The sequence below is a fragment of the Muntiacus reevesi genome, chromosome 2 (genome assembly GCF_963930625.1).
Source record: "Muntiacus reevesi chromosome 2, mMunRee1.1, whole genome shotgun sequence".
Taxonomy (NCBI): domain Eukaryota; kingdom Metazoa; phylum Chordata; class Mammalia; order Artiodactyla; family Cervidae; genus Muntiacus; species Muntiacus reevesi.
Window position 1 is genome coordinate 9434651 of NC_089250.1, and position 17962 is coordinate 9452612.

General features: G+C 44.8%; 1 protein-coding gene across 3 annotated transcripts in view; it reads right to left on the reverse strand.

The window, feature by feature from the left end:
• KIF16B (kinesin family member 16B) overlaps window positions 1-17962 on the reverse strand; it is a 283334-nt gene that overhangs the window by 16254 nt on the left and 249118 nt on the right. For 2 of the 3 annotated variants that reach the window (XM_065920885.1, XM_065920886.1), the window contains one exon: window positions 13798-13881. The exons of the other annotated variant lie outside the window; for it this stretch is intronic. In XM_065920885.1, the coding sequence (XP_065776957.1) occupies window positions 13798-13881 (84 nt within the window). The remainder of the gene's footprint in view (window positions 1-13797; window positions 13882-17962) is intronic. 3 annotated transcript variants of the gene reach the window in all.

Below are 17962 nucleotides of genomic sequence, written 5' to 3' on the forward strand. Positions count from 1 at the left end.
AGAGAGGAGGTAAGAGGAGATCAGGCCAGAAGGCTCAATACAGGCAAGTGGGACTCCAGAAAGGAAAACCCTCAAAAGAGAAAATGATCACAAAAATCTCCCAGAGATGAAGGACAGGAGATAAAGTCCATGCGGACAGAGACCCAGAGAAGGGAGGGGCTGCTCACCAGGGAAGACCCCCAAGCACCCCAGACGCTGGGGACAGAGGTGGGGGGAATCACGGCTCAGACAAAGGGCTGGGCTCCGGGATGGTTCTGACCCGCCTGACAGCTCTGGGGTCAGAAGACCAGGAAGCAAGCCCCCTAAACTACAGGGCAAGACGGTTTCGAACTAACACATCCTGTCCAGTCAGGGGCGGGTGAAGAAAGACCTCATCAGACATGCCTCGAGAAACGTACCTCCTGTGCGTCCCTTCTCAGAAAGCTCCTGGGGATGTGCTCCGTTGAAACGAGGGGATAAGTCAAGGAGGAGGAGAACAGGGAGCACAGGAAGGGGAACAACCTGAGAGGTGCAGAGGAGGGTGGAGGCCAGGGTGGACGTGACCCAGGCGTCGGTGAGTGCATCCGTAACTCACTGAGGTTATAAACTGTACACACAGGACGGGGCAACAGGTTCGCACATACACAGACAGACACACGTTCAGACAGATACGCTCACTTTCTCTCTCTCTCACACACACATGAACCAACAGCAAAATGGTCAGAAAGGACATATGTCCAACCCAAAAGGATATACGACCAGCCCAGCATGAGCTCCTCTGAGAGCAAAGCCTGGGGTCACTTATTTAGGGGTGACCTTGCAGCTTCCCTGCTGGCTCAGCTGGTAAAGAATCTGCCTGCAATGCAGGAGACCCGGGCTCCATCTCTGGATTGGGAAGATCCCCTGGAGGAGGGCATGGCAACCCACTCCAGTATTCTTGCCTGGAGAATCCACATGGACAGAGGAGCTTGGTAGACTACAGTCCATGGGGCTGCAAAGAATCAGACGTGACTGAGCAACTAACACACTTTGGATATGGAAGCAAAGGGGTGGGAAAGCGAGAGAGAAAGAAAAAGGGGCTGTTGCTGAGCGGGTCACAGCCGTGTACTTACGTCTGGGCTGGGTTCTGCTAGGCACGCTGAGAAACACCAACACTGCACTTCCAATCACCCCTGGAAAGCAGGGGGAGCCAGCAGGCCTCCCTGTGGGGTTCCTCCAGGGCCTCGCCCCGCTCTGGGTCCCAGCCGGGCTGGGTCCGCCTTGGCTTTGGAGGAGGCTGGGCGGGGGCGGGGGTGGGGGGGCAGAGCTGAGAGGCCCTGGGGACACGGCCCACACACACTGGACCTGCCGGGCAGGGCCGGCATCCCCTGGGGGCTAAGGGATAGGGAGGAGCAAGTGTGAGCTGTGGGATGGGCCTGGGGGGATGATGGGGATCTCAGCCGGGGCTGCAGAGGGGGTATCCACGGCGGGAGCCGGGCACCGCGCGTCAGTCTCCGCTCCTGGCTCGGCTGTCGCCCCTGCCCTGAGCTCTCACTGTGACTTCAGCGTGTGGTTTTCTGATGAGGATTTTCTGATTTCACAGCAAGCTGACTCATTACCTTCCTAAGGCTAAACAGTTCTTTTTAAAGACATTAAAATACAAGTTTTATCGCAACCTTAGGCGGTAAGAATTCAGGCGACTAATGAAACTCAGGTTTCATGCACTGAGCCTAGTGAATCTGTCATCACATGACTGCAAAGCATCCAGATGATGGAGACGCCCGTGAGTCCCCACCCGCCAGACTGGGCTGTGACATGCTGGTGGGAGAAGTCGAGGCGGCTGTCGGCACGGAGCCCCGGGCCTGGGCTACACTGCAGTCCTTCCACGGACTCCTGGGCATCATGCTTTCTTGCTGTATCAGTGCCTCTTGCTGAATTATATAACTCTATCTACAGAACTAAATCTATACACTATATTGATTATCTCTAAAACTGACATCTTTCTACACACCTATTAGCTACACAGCTATAACCTCTCTACTATACCTATATAACTATATTTATAACTATGCCTATAATCATATGCACATAATATCATCTACAGTTAAATCTATACAATTATATCTTATTAGATGAAGGACAGAGAAACCTGCCCATGCTGCAGTCCATGGGGTTGTGAAGAGTAGGACACGATTTAGTGACTGAACAACAAGATCACGCTTTATCTTATTTGTAATTAGTAACATATTCACTGCATGTCTCCTCCTCCAGTGAGGATTAACAGGATGGTGATGCGGCTACGCCATCATCAGCAGCAGCCCTAAAGAACAAACTGGCTCCCAAGAAGGGACTAGACTTTTACTGGGACACCCCTTTATCTACACCCAGGACAATGCGTGCACTAGGGAAGAGGAAAAAGCATTATTTCTGGCAGAAACGAGCAAGTTGAACTGAACAGACATGAACACTGCTAGAAATGGATGATATAAAGATGACACCGTCACAGACATGACTCCAAATGGTCACTAACTCCGAAACCATTTTAGTAACTCGGTGTCCCCGGAACGAGGTGGGTGTTCTTTCCATCATCCAGCACAGCTATTCCCCCCCGCTTTAGCTGCATTTCTGACACTCCGCCAGGGCCAGGAGCTAATTAAGTGCTTCAGTTTAGAAGACGGTCCCTCCCCATCCCTGCTGTGCTGCGGCAAGTGTGAGATGGAAGGGATGGCAGAGAGAAGAGACGAAAATGGCATTTCATTCTGCAGGGTAAATGGTGAGGTCAACAGGGGCCTGGAGCTCACAGACGTCTCCAACCGAGGCAGGCCAGCCAGCTTCCCCCAGGCGCAGGCGACAGGAGTGAGGCCAGGCCACTGGCTCCAAGCGTCACTGGGGATGCCTGCTTCTGTGTCAGAGGCCATGAGACATGATAGGGAAGAAAACAAACAGGGGTACCTCGCTCTATCTAGAAGCAGAGCAGGAACAATCCTCCAGTCATGGTTTAATTCTGTTAATACTCAAGCTGCATTTCATTTTGCTTTTAAAAGTGACCCGGGAAATGAAAAATGTTCAGTACTGAACTCCACAGTGGAGCACGCCCAGTTCTGAAGCCCACCGTATTGGGCTATGCTGCGATCTTCTCATCTGATGCTATTTCCATTAACAGGAAAGAGCCAGAGAATCCCGGTTGTTTGCCAAGCCCCAAAACACCTTGTGAGTGAGGGTGGAAGCCAGGAAGATGACAGATGTTAAGGATTTACTGGGGACTGAGGTGGGGTTCTCATCGGGACTGATGTTAAAGAGTATCAAAAGCCTCAAAAATGGAAAAATTACCACGGCAGCTGTATCTGGGGTGATTACAGAAATGGCTTGTCATGGTTAATTTCATGTGTTGACTTGCTGGATCACTAAGCGCCCAGATATTTTGTTATCATTCAGTTGCTCAGTCATGTCTGACTCTTCTGAAACCCCAAGGACTGTAGCTAGCCAGGCTTCCCTGTCCATGGGATTTCCAGGCAAGAATCCTAGAGTGGGTTGCCACATTACTCCAAACGCTATTTCTGTGTGTGTGTGTGAGGCTGTTTATGGATGAGATGAACGTCTGGGTCAACAGACTGAGTGGCGCACACCCTCACGTGGGTGGGCCTCATCCAACAGGCTGAACGGAAAGGCGAACCCTCCCCCGAGTAAGAAGAACACATGTCTGACTGCGCTGAGCAGGGAGAGCGGTCCCTCCCATCTCTGGGTTTGAACAGAAACATCAACCTGCCAGATGGAACACATTCCACCAGCTCTGCTGGTCCTCTGGCCTCTGGACTGCGGCTCTCCCTGACCCATGACTGCCAACCGCACATATTGGGACCTCCAAACCCCAAGTCAGTGAAAAGCTAAAAAAAAAAAAAGAAAAAAAGCACTATTTCAGTGTCATCGACTGTGTGTAGAAATGCAAAAGACACAAATATGTTTAAAAGGGAATCTCACTGTCTGGTTTAGATGAATGCTGCAGGTCTTGGGCACCCACGCTCACTTCATCACCGCCCTCGGCTCTCATTCGACAGAGTGGCAAGCCACGCTGACTCCACGTCTGGTGTGTCTCTCTAAGCCGCCCACTTTCCTCCAAGCCAACGGCCAACACACCCTCCTTGAGGCCACAGTCACACCTTGTCTGGAAACAGTAACAGCCCAACCACCACTCTTTCCTGCCTCCATCTCCCCAGGTCCCTCCATTCTCTCCAGGGCAGTCAAATGTCAGCCCTCCTCTCGTCTGTGAACAGTGCTCCGTGGGCCTCGCTGTCCTGTGGCTCAGATCCAAAGTCAGGAACACAGCTTTAGGATCTGGCTTTTCCTTCCCTGTCTACGTCCACATCAGTCTCATCTTTCTACGGCAGACTCAGATTCCTAGATCTCATCCCAGTCTCGCTGAATCAGAATATACTAGAACATGGTCTGAGAATTTATTATCTTTCAAAAAGCTACTTGAGATAAATTCAAAGATTGGCCACACGGGTTTGGGGGCAACTGCTTTGGGAGTCACGTCCTCTGATAACCTTGGAGGCGGTACATGACTATTTGCATAGTTACCTGATGAGTCGTCTCCGCTCCGACGGGACCATGAGGTCCTTGGAGATGGGAAGCACTCAATTGACGCATGGCAGACAGGCCCAATTGTGCACAGGAAGTGGTCCTGAGCATGGGCAGTGACTGCCATGGTCAACGGATTACTTTAACACAGACCCCAAAGACCGTCAAGAGGGAGACCACCAGACATCACGTGCTTCCTCTGAGATGCAAGGGAATAACAGCACCACCTCTCCAGTGTTTCTGCCCCAGAAAATTAGACTTGAACTCAATCAAGCCACTCAATCTAACAAGTGGTTGAACTGTGGTGTTGGAGAAGATTCTTGAGAGTCCCTGGGACTGCAAGGAGATCAAACCAGTCAATCCTAAAGGAAATCAGTCCTGAATATTCAGTGGCAGGACTGATGCTGAAGCTGAAACTCTAATACTTTGGCCATCTGATGCAAAGAACTGACTCACTGGAAAAGACCCTGATGCTGAGAAAGATTGAGGGTGGGAGGAGAAGGGGACGACAGAGGATGAGATGGCTGGATGGTATCACCGACTCTGACGTGAGTTAGAGCAAGCTCCGGGAGTTGGTGATGTACAGAGAAGCCCAGCATGCTGCAGTCCATGGGGTCACAAAGAGTCAGACATGACTGAGTGACTGAACTGAACGGAGAGGCACATGGTGAATGGCACCATGGGTTGCAACCAGCAAAACCTCAAATGTGAGAATTCCCTGGATAAATGACATGGTTTCATCAACAAACAAATGGGGAGAAAAGCAGAGGGCAGGGAAATCTATAGATTATAAGACACTTTTTAAAGAGATTCATCCTAAAATATTCATGGATAAAATAATATGATATCCCTGGTGGCTCAGTTGATAAAGAATCCCCCTGCAATGCAGGGGACCAGGGTTCAGTCCCTGGGTTGAGAAGATCCCCTGGAGAAAGGAATGGTTGGTTGCCCACTCCAGTATTCGTGCCTGGAGAATTCCATGGACAGAAGAGCCTGGAATGCTATAGGCCATGGGGTTGCAAAGAGATGGACAAGACTGAGCAAAATAAGCATGCAATATGATAGCTGGCATTTGTTTTAAAGTAATCCTGTGAATGTGTGTGTATAGTGACTGAGGAAGAAATGAAATGAAACAGGTCACATGCTGACAATGATGCAACTGGGTCATATGAGAGGGTGCATTGGGTTTATAACTTCATTCTTTCTGGTTTTTTTAATATACACTGTCATAAGAAATAAAGTTTAACAAAATGTCTAGGCCATCAATTTCTATCTCATGATATCTCAAAGTACCTTTAGTGTACTGAAAGTTGGAGATGGTTATATAACCTTTTGCAGAGCAGAAATTTGCTAATTTTATAGGGCTGCAACCCTTGATTCTAAGAGTTCTTTGAATACCTGCTATCAACAAACCCAACACTCTTTAGGTAAAGGCAATATCTCTTTTGAGCCAGAATGGGTTGCATAGGATTGCCAAGGAAGGCCTTCTGCCCCAAGGAGAACCAGGGCCATGTCCTGGAAAGAGGGTGATCTTCTCTTCTACACGAACATTCTAACTTTATCTTGATGCTAAAATTAATGTACTCAAGTCCTTATGCTTCTTCACACTAACTTGACAGAAGATCATCTCAACTTTCCTGTCTGACAGGATGAAGGGGAATTTAGTTTTAGTACTGTTGAAAGTGGTAGAAAGAACAGAGAAAAAGGGCAGAGGAAGGGGCAGCCCGTTTTCAGATTTCATAAGTGACCCTTGAAGAAAAAGTCTTCAGATATCATACCGACAGTGTAATTAAACATAGCAACAGGTCACTTAGAATATCCAAAATGATACTACGAGGTGGGTGAACATGAAGGCCCTCTGAACCAAGCATCAGTGAGGAAAAGCCTTTGTGGCGATACATGAAAATTACGGGGAAAGATAATCTTTATGACTGTCAATTACATCAGTATTCCACCGGGCCTCTCACCTAGCTTATGCTTCTGTGTGATTACAAGCGATTTCCTTCTTTTATCCCTCACTATTCAAATGTTTTCATTTTGAAACGTTTCTGTATTCAAATGTCTTAATTTACAAAGGCCGGTGCTGGGTGGGCACCTCATTGATTTGCATATTCTTAAAATCATTGATTCATACAGACAGACATCTACCTTGAGTTTGGAAAGAACAAGTGAATAAAAATGGTGCTTGGCAAAGATAGATAAAATAGCAACTTCCAAATTTCAGAGTAATGAATGAATCACTCTTAATGAAATATACATTATTATATGCTTAGCAGTAGAGAAAATATGTATAAAAATATAATTTGTTTAGATGATCACCTTCCTTATAATAATTAAAACTCAAACTCTTGAGAAAAATGTGTACTACTGCCACATTCATTCACCCACTCACCTACCTACCTACCACCCATCCATTCTTCCCTCCTTTCTTGAGCAAAGCAATGAAAGGACAACAGAAAAATAAGAGGATGGAGGGAGGACAGAAGTGAAAGAAAAATGAAGGCAGAAAAAAGGGAAAGGAAGGAGATTACCAATGCACGATGACTACGTTTGTTAGAAAATTTTATAAAGTTCATAAATAAATTTATTTTTAAGGCAGGTAGAGGTTAACAGAAAAGTGGAGAGGAAGCAAAATTTCTCATATCCAGCTCTATACACATAACCACTATTAAATTCACACACCAGAAGGTTATATCTGCTGTAATTAGTAACCCACACAGACACATCATTGTTACTCAAAGTCCATAGTCCACATTAGGGTTCACTCTTGCCTGCTCTATGGGCTTTGACAATGTATTCAGTCAAATGTATTACGTCACCATGACAGTATCACTGTCTTAAAAATCCTCTGTGTTCTGCCTATGCATTCTTCCCCGCCCCTGACCCTTTCACTGGGTCTGCAGTTTTGGCTTTTCCAGAATGTCACATGGTTGGAATCACACAGTAAGGGGGCTTTCAGATTGGCTTCTGTCACTTAGCTCTATGTGTTTAAGGTTCCCCCATGTCCTTTCGAGGCTTGTGGCTCCTTTCCGTTAAGGTTGGTCATGTTCCACTGTCTGGGTGGGCCACAGGTTATTTATCCAGTCACCTCCAGAAGGACATCTTGATTGAGTCCAAGTTTTAGCAATTATGAAAAAAGCTGCTATAAACATTCATGTGTGGGCTTTTGTGTGAACATGTTTTCAGCTCATTCGGGTAAACACCAATGATTTAAAATGCCAAACTGCGTGGCAAGAGTGTGTTTAGTTTCATAAGAAACTTCCAAACTGCCTTCCAAAGGGGTGGTACCACACACTCCTGCCACCAGTGAAGGAGAGTTCCCGTTGCTCCACCTTCTCAGTGGCACCTGATATCCATGGAGCTTTGGATTTTGGCCATTCTAAAAGATGTACAGAGATAGCTCACTGCTATTTCATTTTTGCATTTCCCAACTGACAAATGATGCTCGTAGATGTCCCTCCTATATTTGCCGTGGGTACATATTCTTTGGTGAGGAGCCTGTTCAGATCTTTTACTTGTTTTTTAATTGGGTTTTTCATTTTCTTATTGCTGAGTTTTAAAAGTTCATTGTATGTTTTGGATGAGTGCTTTATCAGATGTGTCTTTTGCAGATATTTTTCCCCCAGTATTGGTATTACCTCCAGGTAATTATTACCTGGGGGTAATAATTGGGGATAATACCTGGGGTATTAATACCCCAGGTTGGTATTCTCATTCTCTTGGCATTGTCTTCTGTACAGCAGAAATTTTCAATTTTAGTCAAGTCCAACTTATCAACTGTTTCTTCCATGGACCGTGTCTTTGATGCTGTATCTGAAAAATCACTGCCATACCCAACGTCATCTGGATTTCCTCCTACATTACCTTCTGGAAGGTTTAGTTTTGCATTTTACAAACAGTCTGGATTATTGTAGCTTTTGAAGCTTGGGTAGTGTCAGTTCTCTAACTTTTCTCCTTCAATATTATACCACCTATCCTGGGTCCTTTGGTACTCCATACAGACTTGAGAATCAGTTTGTCCATGTCCACAAATAACTTGCTGAGGGATTTCACTGAATCCACAGATCAAGTTGGAAAACCTGATATCTTGACAAAATTGAGTCTTCCTATCCATAAACATGGACTATATCTTCATTGGTTTAGTTCTTTGATTTCTTTCATCAGAATTTTTATAGTTCTCTTCATATAGATCTTATACATATTCTATTAAAAATTTACCTAAGTATTTAATCTGGGGTCCTAATGTGCATTCTATTGTGTTCTTAATTTCAATTCCAATGTTTCATTGCTGGTATACAGGAAAGTGATTGTTCTTGTATCCGGTGATCTTGACATAATTGCTTATCAGTTTCAGGAGATTTCTTGTCAATTATTTTGGATTTTCTATAGAGACAATCATGTCATTTGTGAGTAAGAGTTTTATTTCTCCCTTCTGAATCCAAATAATCTTTTATATCCTTACCTTATTGCAGTAATTAGAACTTTAATTTTAAAAGTAAACTGTAACTCATATGGCAACTGGAATGTAGCAGTTTTTAACAGAGGTTTCTAGGGTCTGCTGTGTTATCTATCCAAGGATTTTACCTGTGTTCTCATTTAACTTTCACAACCACTCTATGAAGTGGGTGTTATTAGTGTTTCCATTTTATGGATTAAACCCCATGGACTATGGCCCACCAGATTCCTCCATCCACGGGGTTTCCCAGGCAAGAGCACTGGAGTGAGTCACCAATTCCTTCTCCAGGAGATCTTCCCACATCAGGGATCAAACCTGAGTCTCCTGCTTGGCAGGCGGATTCTTTACTACTGAGCCGCCTGATTCTTTACTACTGAGTCAGGGAAGCCTGACTGCTCTAGTACTTTCAAGAAAATGTCCGAGAAATTTCTCAGGTTCCTATCTCCAAAGGTGGTGGGGTTTTATTCTTGCAAACTTTATTATTTTAGAGGATTCCCCCTGTTTTCATTAATTACAGTTACTCCTTGAAATGACAGACTATAAGATGATTATCATCAAGTAGATGATAACATTTTCTGAAATTAGTGACCCAAAATGCACCTCTCATCAACCAACAAAAAGAAAATAAAAACTCATCTACTAGAGATAATATAGGCAGATTTTCCGAGAATTCAGCGAAGGTGAGGCATGTGTAAAATATCATGGGAGACTGAGAATTCCATTAGACGTCAATTCTGCTGTCTTCAAATAACTGAACAGTACAACAGGGGAAATCTGAGACATAAATGTATCTTTTGATACAAGCAAGAGAGTAATAAGGGTCTCAAAAGAGGTGGAAGTGAAGTCTCACGGACATTCCAAAACAAAGTGTGCAGCAGACCCAGCTTCACCTCAGACTCAGAGTGTGTGAGGGTTAAGAGGAGGCGCCTGCCCTAAAGACACTCTAGTGTGAGGCCGTGCCACTCACTGGCTATACAACCTTCTTTATCCTCCCCAAGACTTAATTTTTTCACCTGTAAAATGGGGACAATAATAGAAGCCCTGAAAAGCTGGCTGGAGGAGTACATGGCATGAGGTACCAAGCCCTTCACTCAGGCCTGGCACTTAGTAATAAACACACAGCGAATGGGAGACAGCTGTAGCACTCTGTGAAAGCCTGGGGAACTGCCAACAGTCCACCCTTTTTCACCTACAACAACGGCAGGCTCGACCCAATGGTAATGGTATCAGTAGAGTACTGATAACAAGCAGCTTTCCACTCCAGATAAACGCATCAGATAGAGGCTGCTGTGGCCACTTCCTGGTGCCTCCACAACCCTCTCTGCTGGGCAGCAGTCTGCGTTACCAGAAGGGCTGGGGGAGCCGGGAAGCGTGTCACACAGGGTGAGCTGCCGTCAGAGCCCTCTGGCTGCCCGACGGCAGGCTGTCAACGACATGCACATTTACACTGACCAGTTTCAGTGGGGTCACAGAGGCGGCAACACGGAGATCCGCCCACATGAGAAACCTCCAGAGACCGTGGCTCTTTTGGAGCAGAAGTGCTGCGTGGCATCTGAGCACAAGAGGCAAAGCAGTAACAGGCCAGATTCTCCAGGTGTAAACCAGAGCGGGCCCCTTAACTCTGGATGGGTGGATCCCACACAAGTCTGTCAATAAGAGTGAGTTCTGGAGGACAAATTTACACTTCTCCAGGTGGCATCACCACATTCTGACTCACTCCTGCCTTTTTCTGGTGCTAAACACCCTGACCATCACGGCTACCACCACACACACCACTAATGTTCCTTTCTCCATGGTGAGAAAATTAATCTGTAGAACATCTTGTGACAGGCAGAAATTTCTGTTGCTACCCATCATCTTTACAATAATTATTTTAACATTTTTACAAGTAGGGCTTCTCTGATAGTTCAGTTGGTAAAGAGTCTGCCTGCAATGCAGGAGACCCTGGTTCAATTCCTGGGTCTGGAAGATCCACTGGAGAAGGGATAGACTATCCACTCCAGTATTCTTGGGCTTCCCTTGTGGCTCAGCTGGTAAAGAATCCACCTGTGATTCAGGAGACCTGGGTTTGATCCCTGGGTTGGGAAGATCTCCTGGAGAAGGTAAACGCTACCAACTCCAGTATTCTTGCCTGGAGAATTCCATGGACTGTATAGTCCATGGGGTCGTAAACAGCCGGACATGATTGAGCGACTTAAAAAAAAAAAAGTTATAAAGTAGGTGTCATGTCTTTCATGTGAAAACATTTCACATTTTTTTTGCTGATAAAGTCAAACACGAGGTCCCAATCTTGGAGCTATTTTAACAGCAAGGAAGATCAAAATGCAACTGGATCCTTGCTTATGGAAGAATCCATAAGCATCCATAGAGTTGCTCTGTGCAGCTCCACTGGCCTGAAGAGGTTTGTAAAACTGTATTTCTGGATTTTAGAAATCGGCAGATAATTCCTCTTGTGCAAATACTCTGTATGTTATGTTATGTTATGTTGTGCCAATACAAATGTGTGCTACTGTAATCTATCTTTCTGCATGTGCTTATGTATTTAACTATACCTCCAGGTAAAGTTTCATACACCAATGTAAACATGTGCTCTTAGAGGGAAAGAGATGGCTCATTCACCTTGATATTCCATGTAACACCTAAAACTATCCCCAGTATGTACCAGGAACTAAGTAAATGCAGATTGAATTAAATCTCATAGGAAATTCAAGGGAAAATAAATGTTAATTTTCACATGAAAACCCACTAAGTCAGTGACTCTTGGTGTTAGACTGGAAAAAAAAATCACATAATAGTTGCATGAAATTAACCCAAGGATCTCACGTTAACTTTCCATTAAAGTGAAGCTGAATTACACTCTCTCCTTGACAAGAACATGATATTCTAAGACTTTACAGTCAACATGAGATTAAATATACTTAATTTAAAATATAAGCCCCTGTTTTCCTCCAAAGTGTAGAATCCACTTCATATGGACTAATGCTACAGGTAAGCCACCATCACGGGCTTGTATCAGCGGAGATGTTAACACCGAACTCTGTTCAATGCAGAGATGTTAATATTGATGCTCAACAGCTGACGGCTCAGTAGGGCTACACGGTTAAGCAGAGATTCTGGAAGAACAAATACGGGTTCCACCTGAAAGCCCCAAGAATGAAAGGGGGCCCTGAACTTCGCTCTGGCCCCGGAAGCTAGAGTGGAAAGCAAGAGACTCCAAGCGCTGGGCACACAAACGCCTACTCTGTTGTAGCACGGCTGGCACCTTCTGCATGTAATCAGAGCTCTGAGTAAGCTGAGATGACAACAGCTATTTCCTGTTGGTTTACAAACTCGTTTTCATACACTGTCATTCTGCACAGGTTTTAATGAAAGACGAGTCTAGATAACTGAGGTGGGTAAGGGTTCGGTAAAGAAAACCATCACTAGTTCTGCTGTGAGCTTTAAACTGTTTGTATGATACCATTAAATCTTTACAAGAACTTGGCTAAGCAGGCTCACCATGATACTATCTGCTTGGAATGTAATAAGCTCTTCAGTCGGGTATCAGAGTCAGGCCATCCCACAGGATGATTTTTAGAGCTCTGCAATGATCCATCCAAACCTCAGTCGTAGTAGTTTTCGGATCTTTTCAAACACAGTTTAATTCTACAGTTTAACTCACAGGTCTGTAAGCATGGCCACACCCTGAAACTCATCTTTCCTTAGTTCTATACCGAGGATCTTAAAACCCTAGAACACCCCACCTCCTCATGGGCCATAACCTCCTGGCCTCCAATTTTTCCACGGTCCCCCCCTCCCCATTTTGACTCTCACTGGAACCTACAGCCTCTGGACACTTCCCTTGGTTCACTGGTGTTCACTGTGCTCCACAGGCAGACATTTCAAACTGTGCCTCTCTCAACTGAATGAGAACAATGCTGGAGTTTTATGCAGAATTTCACAATTCAGAAAGGGCTAGCTCAGGCCTCCTCTTATTTCATTTCATTTGCAAAAAGTCTTATTTTTTTAAATTTCTTTTAGAGGAGTGGCACAGGGGACTCTGTAAGGCCCCTAGGAAGCTCGTTGACTGCAGTGAGCTACTGTAATTTTATCTGTCGGCCTCAGTGGCTCAGAATGGTGAGAGAGCTGCCCCCAATTGAAATGAAGGCCACCTGCGATCATGCCCTAGAATAGACACCCTGTCTCAGCAGCATCAGATGCCAATGAAATAAGCAGCTCTATCCTACAAAGAAAAACGAGCTATATAAAACAGTCAACAATGCATGCTGGCAGAGAGGCAGTCAGAAAAACAACAGTTGTGTTGAACCAAAGTTTTCCATGTAGCTGGCTCAGAAGACGAAGTTAAAGTTAAGTCAAACAAAACCTAACGTGACTAAAATAGGTATGTGTCTTTTTGCTTCCAGCCATCTTGAAAAAGCAACAGCGATGCAATACTACAAATCTTCAGTTAATTAATTCAAGTTTTTGGCAGCAAGCTTTGTACCCCCATCCTGCATTGCGTACCATCTGTCTACGTGAATATTCAGTTCTCACCCACAACCTGCTTCCTAACCCTTGGAATAAATGTATCTCCTCAAAACCCAGGAAAACACTCTGTTAGAGTGGAGAGGGGGTGAGGGGAAGGCCTTATATTTTATATAAACTGATCTCATTACTTTACAATCTGCTACTGCCATCTCCTGCGTTAACGATTGGCAGCACCTTCACAACTGTGAACCGTTAAGTGTTTAAGAGGACGACTTCTCACTGGTCAATCAGATGGCAAATTTTCTGCACACACAGAAAGAAAAGCTTGATTCTGTTACCTCTAATTGACTTCGCCTCTCAGCAATCACACGTTCATCCTTGTTTCCAAACAGTTTCTTTGGAGGGAATTCAAGGGTCGCAAGCTGAAATACATATTTTATAAGACACGGATTACTATCACACTTAGGATCTTTGGGTCATTATTAATCTATTATTTGGAATCTCTATCACAAGGCGGGTGGGGGTGGGAAGAGAAAGAGGTTAGACGTTTCAAGATGGTAAGTCCTGCCTTGCTTGGCTACTAAACAACTGTATGACTTCAAGCAGACCAGGTGAGGCTCCGCCAGGCTCACAGAGGAGGCAGGAGCAGGCGCCTCAGAGGAAGGATGGACTTGAGTCTCAATGTTCAGTCCCAGATACAGAGTGGACTCTCTGCCAGATGGTAGTTCATAAGTTTCCTTTCTTAAAACGCGAGTTTGTTCTTCTTTTAGTCCTCTTCTTAAACCAGAATTATATTTGTGTTGAGATGAAGTTTGAAAACTCAACAAGCACACTACCTGCAGAGTGTGTAAGAGAGTTTTTAGACCATTGCTGTGGTTCTTTCAACTTTCCATGTGGACTTTCCTCAGCTACTACTGCAAATGCAGACGGCCTTTGTGAAAAGAGGACTTCTCTTTCAGCCTTTCACCTTGTTTCCTAAAGAATAAATGTTTAGAATTTGTTGTAGCCAGGTCTTAGAATTTCACAGGTATTATTCTTATGCTCCTGTTCTCGGAAGGAGAAAAATCATAGCAAAAAGGTAAGTTTTCTAATAGACCCCAAGACAAGTAAGAACTCTCTAATCTGGTGCAAACCTGATCGGCTCATGTGGCTTTGGCTGAATGAATGCTGAGTAGCAATAATTGCTGCTGTTGATGAAATTCACTTTTTCCTTCCTTCCTTGCCCTGTCAGGTTCAGACACATTGAGAAGTCAATGAAGCATTATCGAGGAAAAAAAGAAAGAACATTTCTCCCACAATACTGGTCACAATGTGCCACAAAATTCCTATTTCATGCATATGCAAATCTTGGCTGATTTAAATTTATATTTCCACAGTGGGAATCAAAAATTAAGAACTAACATCTATATATATATATATATATATATATATATGACTTTAAAACTTAGTATCAAAGGAGAATATACATATAGAAAAACACATACATCGGAAGTGAACAACATGTGAATTCTCAGCATCTCAACACACGGCAACCACCACCCAGATAAAGAAACAGAACATCCTGGAGCCCAGTAGCCCCCACTGCTCCCTCCCACTGCCCCCACATGCCCTGTGGAAGGCTGGTGTTAGCCTGACTTCTAACAGCCTGGCTCAGTGCTTCCCACTTCTGAACTTCAGGTAGACAGCATCATGCAGCATGACCCTTCTGCGTCCGTCACTGCTCTACCTCATGTGCGTGAGGTCCACCCCGGTAACCATGTGCAGCAGTAGCTGCCTCGGTCCTGGGACTGAACATTCCACTGGTCTGTTCAGTCTCTGGTTATGGGACATCTGGCTAGGTTCTGCGTTTTGGCCCTTAGGCATTGCGTTGCTATGAACATTTTTTCTATAGGTTTCCAATGCATTTCCCATAAACGTTATGTAGGGAGTCCTGCTGGCCACAGTCTTAGCGGTGGGCATATGGAATGCAAGTGTTCAGCGGTGTCTGACATTATCAAATGGCTTTCCCAAACAGTTTTACTACCGACACTCCCACCAGCGGTGACTGCAAGACCAAATGGCTTCAGATCCTCGCCAACCCCTGATGCTGTGGTCTTTCTCATCAGGGCAATTCTGGTGAGTATGCCATGATTTCTGCTGTGGTTCAGATTTACATTTTCCTAAGGAGCCGCGATGTTGAGCATCTTTTCACATGCTCATTGACCATATGGGGAGTGCCTGTTCAGCTCTTTTGGCCTTTTTTTTTTACTGGTATATACCTTTTTCTTATTAAGCGTAATTCTCCTTTTTGATTCTTCGCAAGGGATCTGAAGTCTTTAGAGTCCTTTTCTTAAAGTTAACTGAAGTCATACAGAAGTTTCCAACTCCACTGCTCTTTCTACCAAACCAGAGAAACCCGGGGGTCAATTCTGAATCATGACCACTAATTAGCTAGCTAGTTTGTTTCTCTGAGCCTGAGTAATCTCTGCTGAAAAAAAAATTGCAGGCAATGGTAGTAAATGTTACCAGGTATATTTAGTGAAGCAATGCCAAATGCACCTTAGCAACTCTTATTCTTTACTAGAGATCTGGTAATTTCTAAGAATGCAGCATGCCATATTCTGTGGTCCCCTCTCTCCATCTCTAAACTGGTGATGTGGCTTCAAGGAGCAAAGAGATTTCTGGAACCCTGCCTTCACTGGCATAAGCACACTTCCCATATGTTGCAGCTTAGAGAAGACAGGTACCCAGAACGTGTCTTTTGGGCTCCATCCAGCCACGACTTCATCTTGTACAAATGTGTTCCCCCCTCAAATGCAATGATGTTGAAAACTTGGCAAGCATGCTTTCACAGTTGGCTGTCATTTTCTTACATGGCTGATGAGATGATGTGGTTTCTGTTGGGGAAACTCACAGTCACACTCAATCAGAGCTGGTGCAGCGAAAGGACCTCAGGCAGATGAACCAGGTAGGAAGCAAGCATCTATATTTCCTCATGGTCAAATGGCTGTATGTACTCCATCCTGGGATGGAGGCCATAATGTGCCATGATGATCCATCCTGTGAAATAACTGTGTATAAACTATGTGTAACACAGTTGCTCAGATTTTAGGAAGAAAAGGGCAACCTTGAACGGCACTGAGGCATATAATCCTAAGACTATAATATTCAACCATCTAGCTTCAGAGATGAAGAAACACAGTTCAGTGACTTAGAAAAGTTCCATGTCACGGGGTAGGTGAGTCCAGATTGAGGAACCAGGACCGACTTTAGGTTTTCACAACAAGGCTGTAAAGGGTATCCACAGGGTATGGAAGACAGTAGTGAAGGCCTCGAGGATCAGGGTTCCAGATGAAAGACAGTAACCCCTCCTCCAGAAAACTGATGAACAGCTGCTGGCAGTGGTCAATGGGCCCACCAAGAGCTGTGCACGAACCTCAGTGGGGACCCGCACTAACAAGGAAACAGAAGGTGATGGGTCAGTGACCATCGCGGGGACAATGGGAACTGGATGGCGCTGGAGGCAGGGTCCCTGGAAGCCTGTCCTGGGATTATCAGCTCCTGTCAACTGACTCCACGCATAATAAAACTTGAGAAGTGTTGGAGGGAGGGAGAGAGGGAAGGGGAACAGAAGCTGCCACGTGAAGACGTGGCACGTGGAATCTGATAAGAAAAGATACAAATGAGATGAACTAGTAAAACAGAAAGACACTCACAGACTTAGAAAACGAACTTATGCTTTGCTGGGGGTGGATGGGGGTGGCTGTATTTAAAATGGACAGCCAACAAAGACCTATTATATGGCACATGGCACCCTGCTCAATGTTATGTGCCAGTCCGGATGGGAGGGAGTCTGGGGGAGGATGGATACATGTATACATATGGCCGAGTCCCTTTGCTGTATATCTGAAACTTCCACAACATTGTTAATCAGCTATACCCCAATTCAAAATGTTTTTTGTGTTAAAATAAATGTTAAAAAAAAAAAAGTTGCCACAAGACTCAACGTGCACGACCTGGTTCACATTCTTTCGGCGGGGCTGGGACATGAGCAAACTGAAGGAGCAAGGCAAGGCTGTGAGGCAAGGTATTAAAAAAAAAAGTATTGCCTCCATTAAAATAATTACATTTACATCAGAATCAGCTCTCCAGCCTCGTCCCTCTGAAAGAATAGAAACTACCTCCATTTCTCCTTTTTAGGGAATCTTGACAGTGCTGTTTAAGCCTTTCCATCTATACGCTCTTAGGTTGAATGAGATGAAATTGCCAATTTTAAAGTTAAAAATGGTTGAATATCAGCAATTCCATCAGGTTAAACTCCATATAAAACTTCTGGCATTTTTAAATGACCGCTGAGGTGAACATACATTCCCAGCTGCCTATACCTGCCAAGGGCAAACATTCTCAGTTGTGGGATTGTTGATCGGCTACATCTAAACCAGTATTCTTTCAAAGGAATATTTTTCTTAGAGCACTCAAAGATACAACAGAACTGGAAACATCTTATATTTAAAACACGCAGCA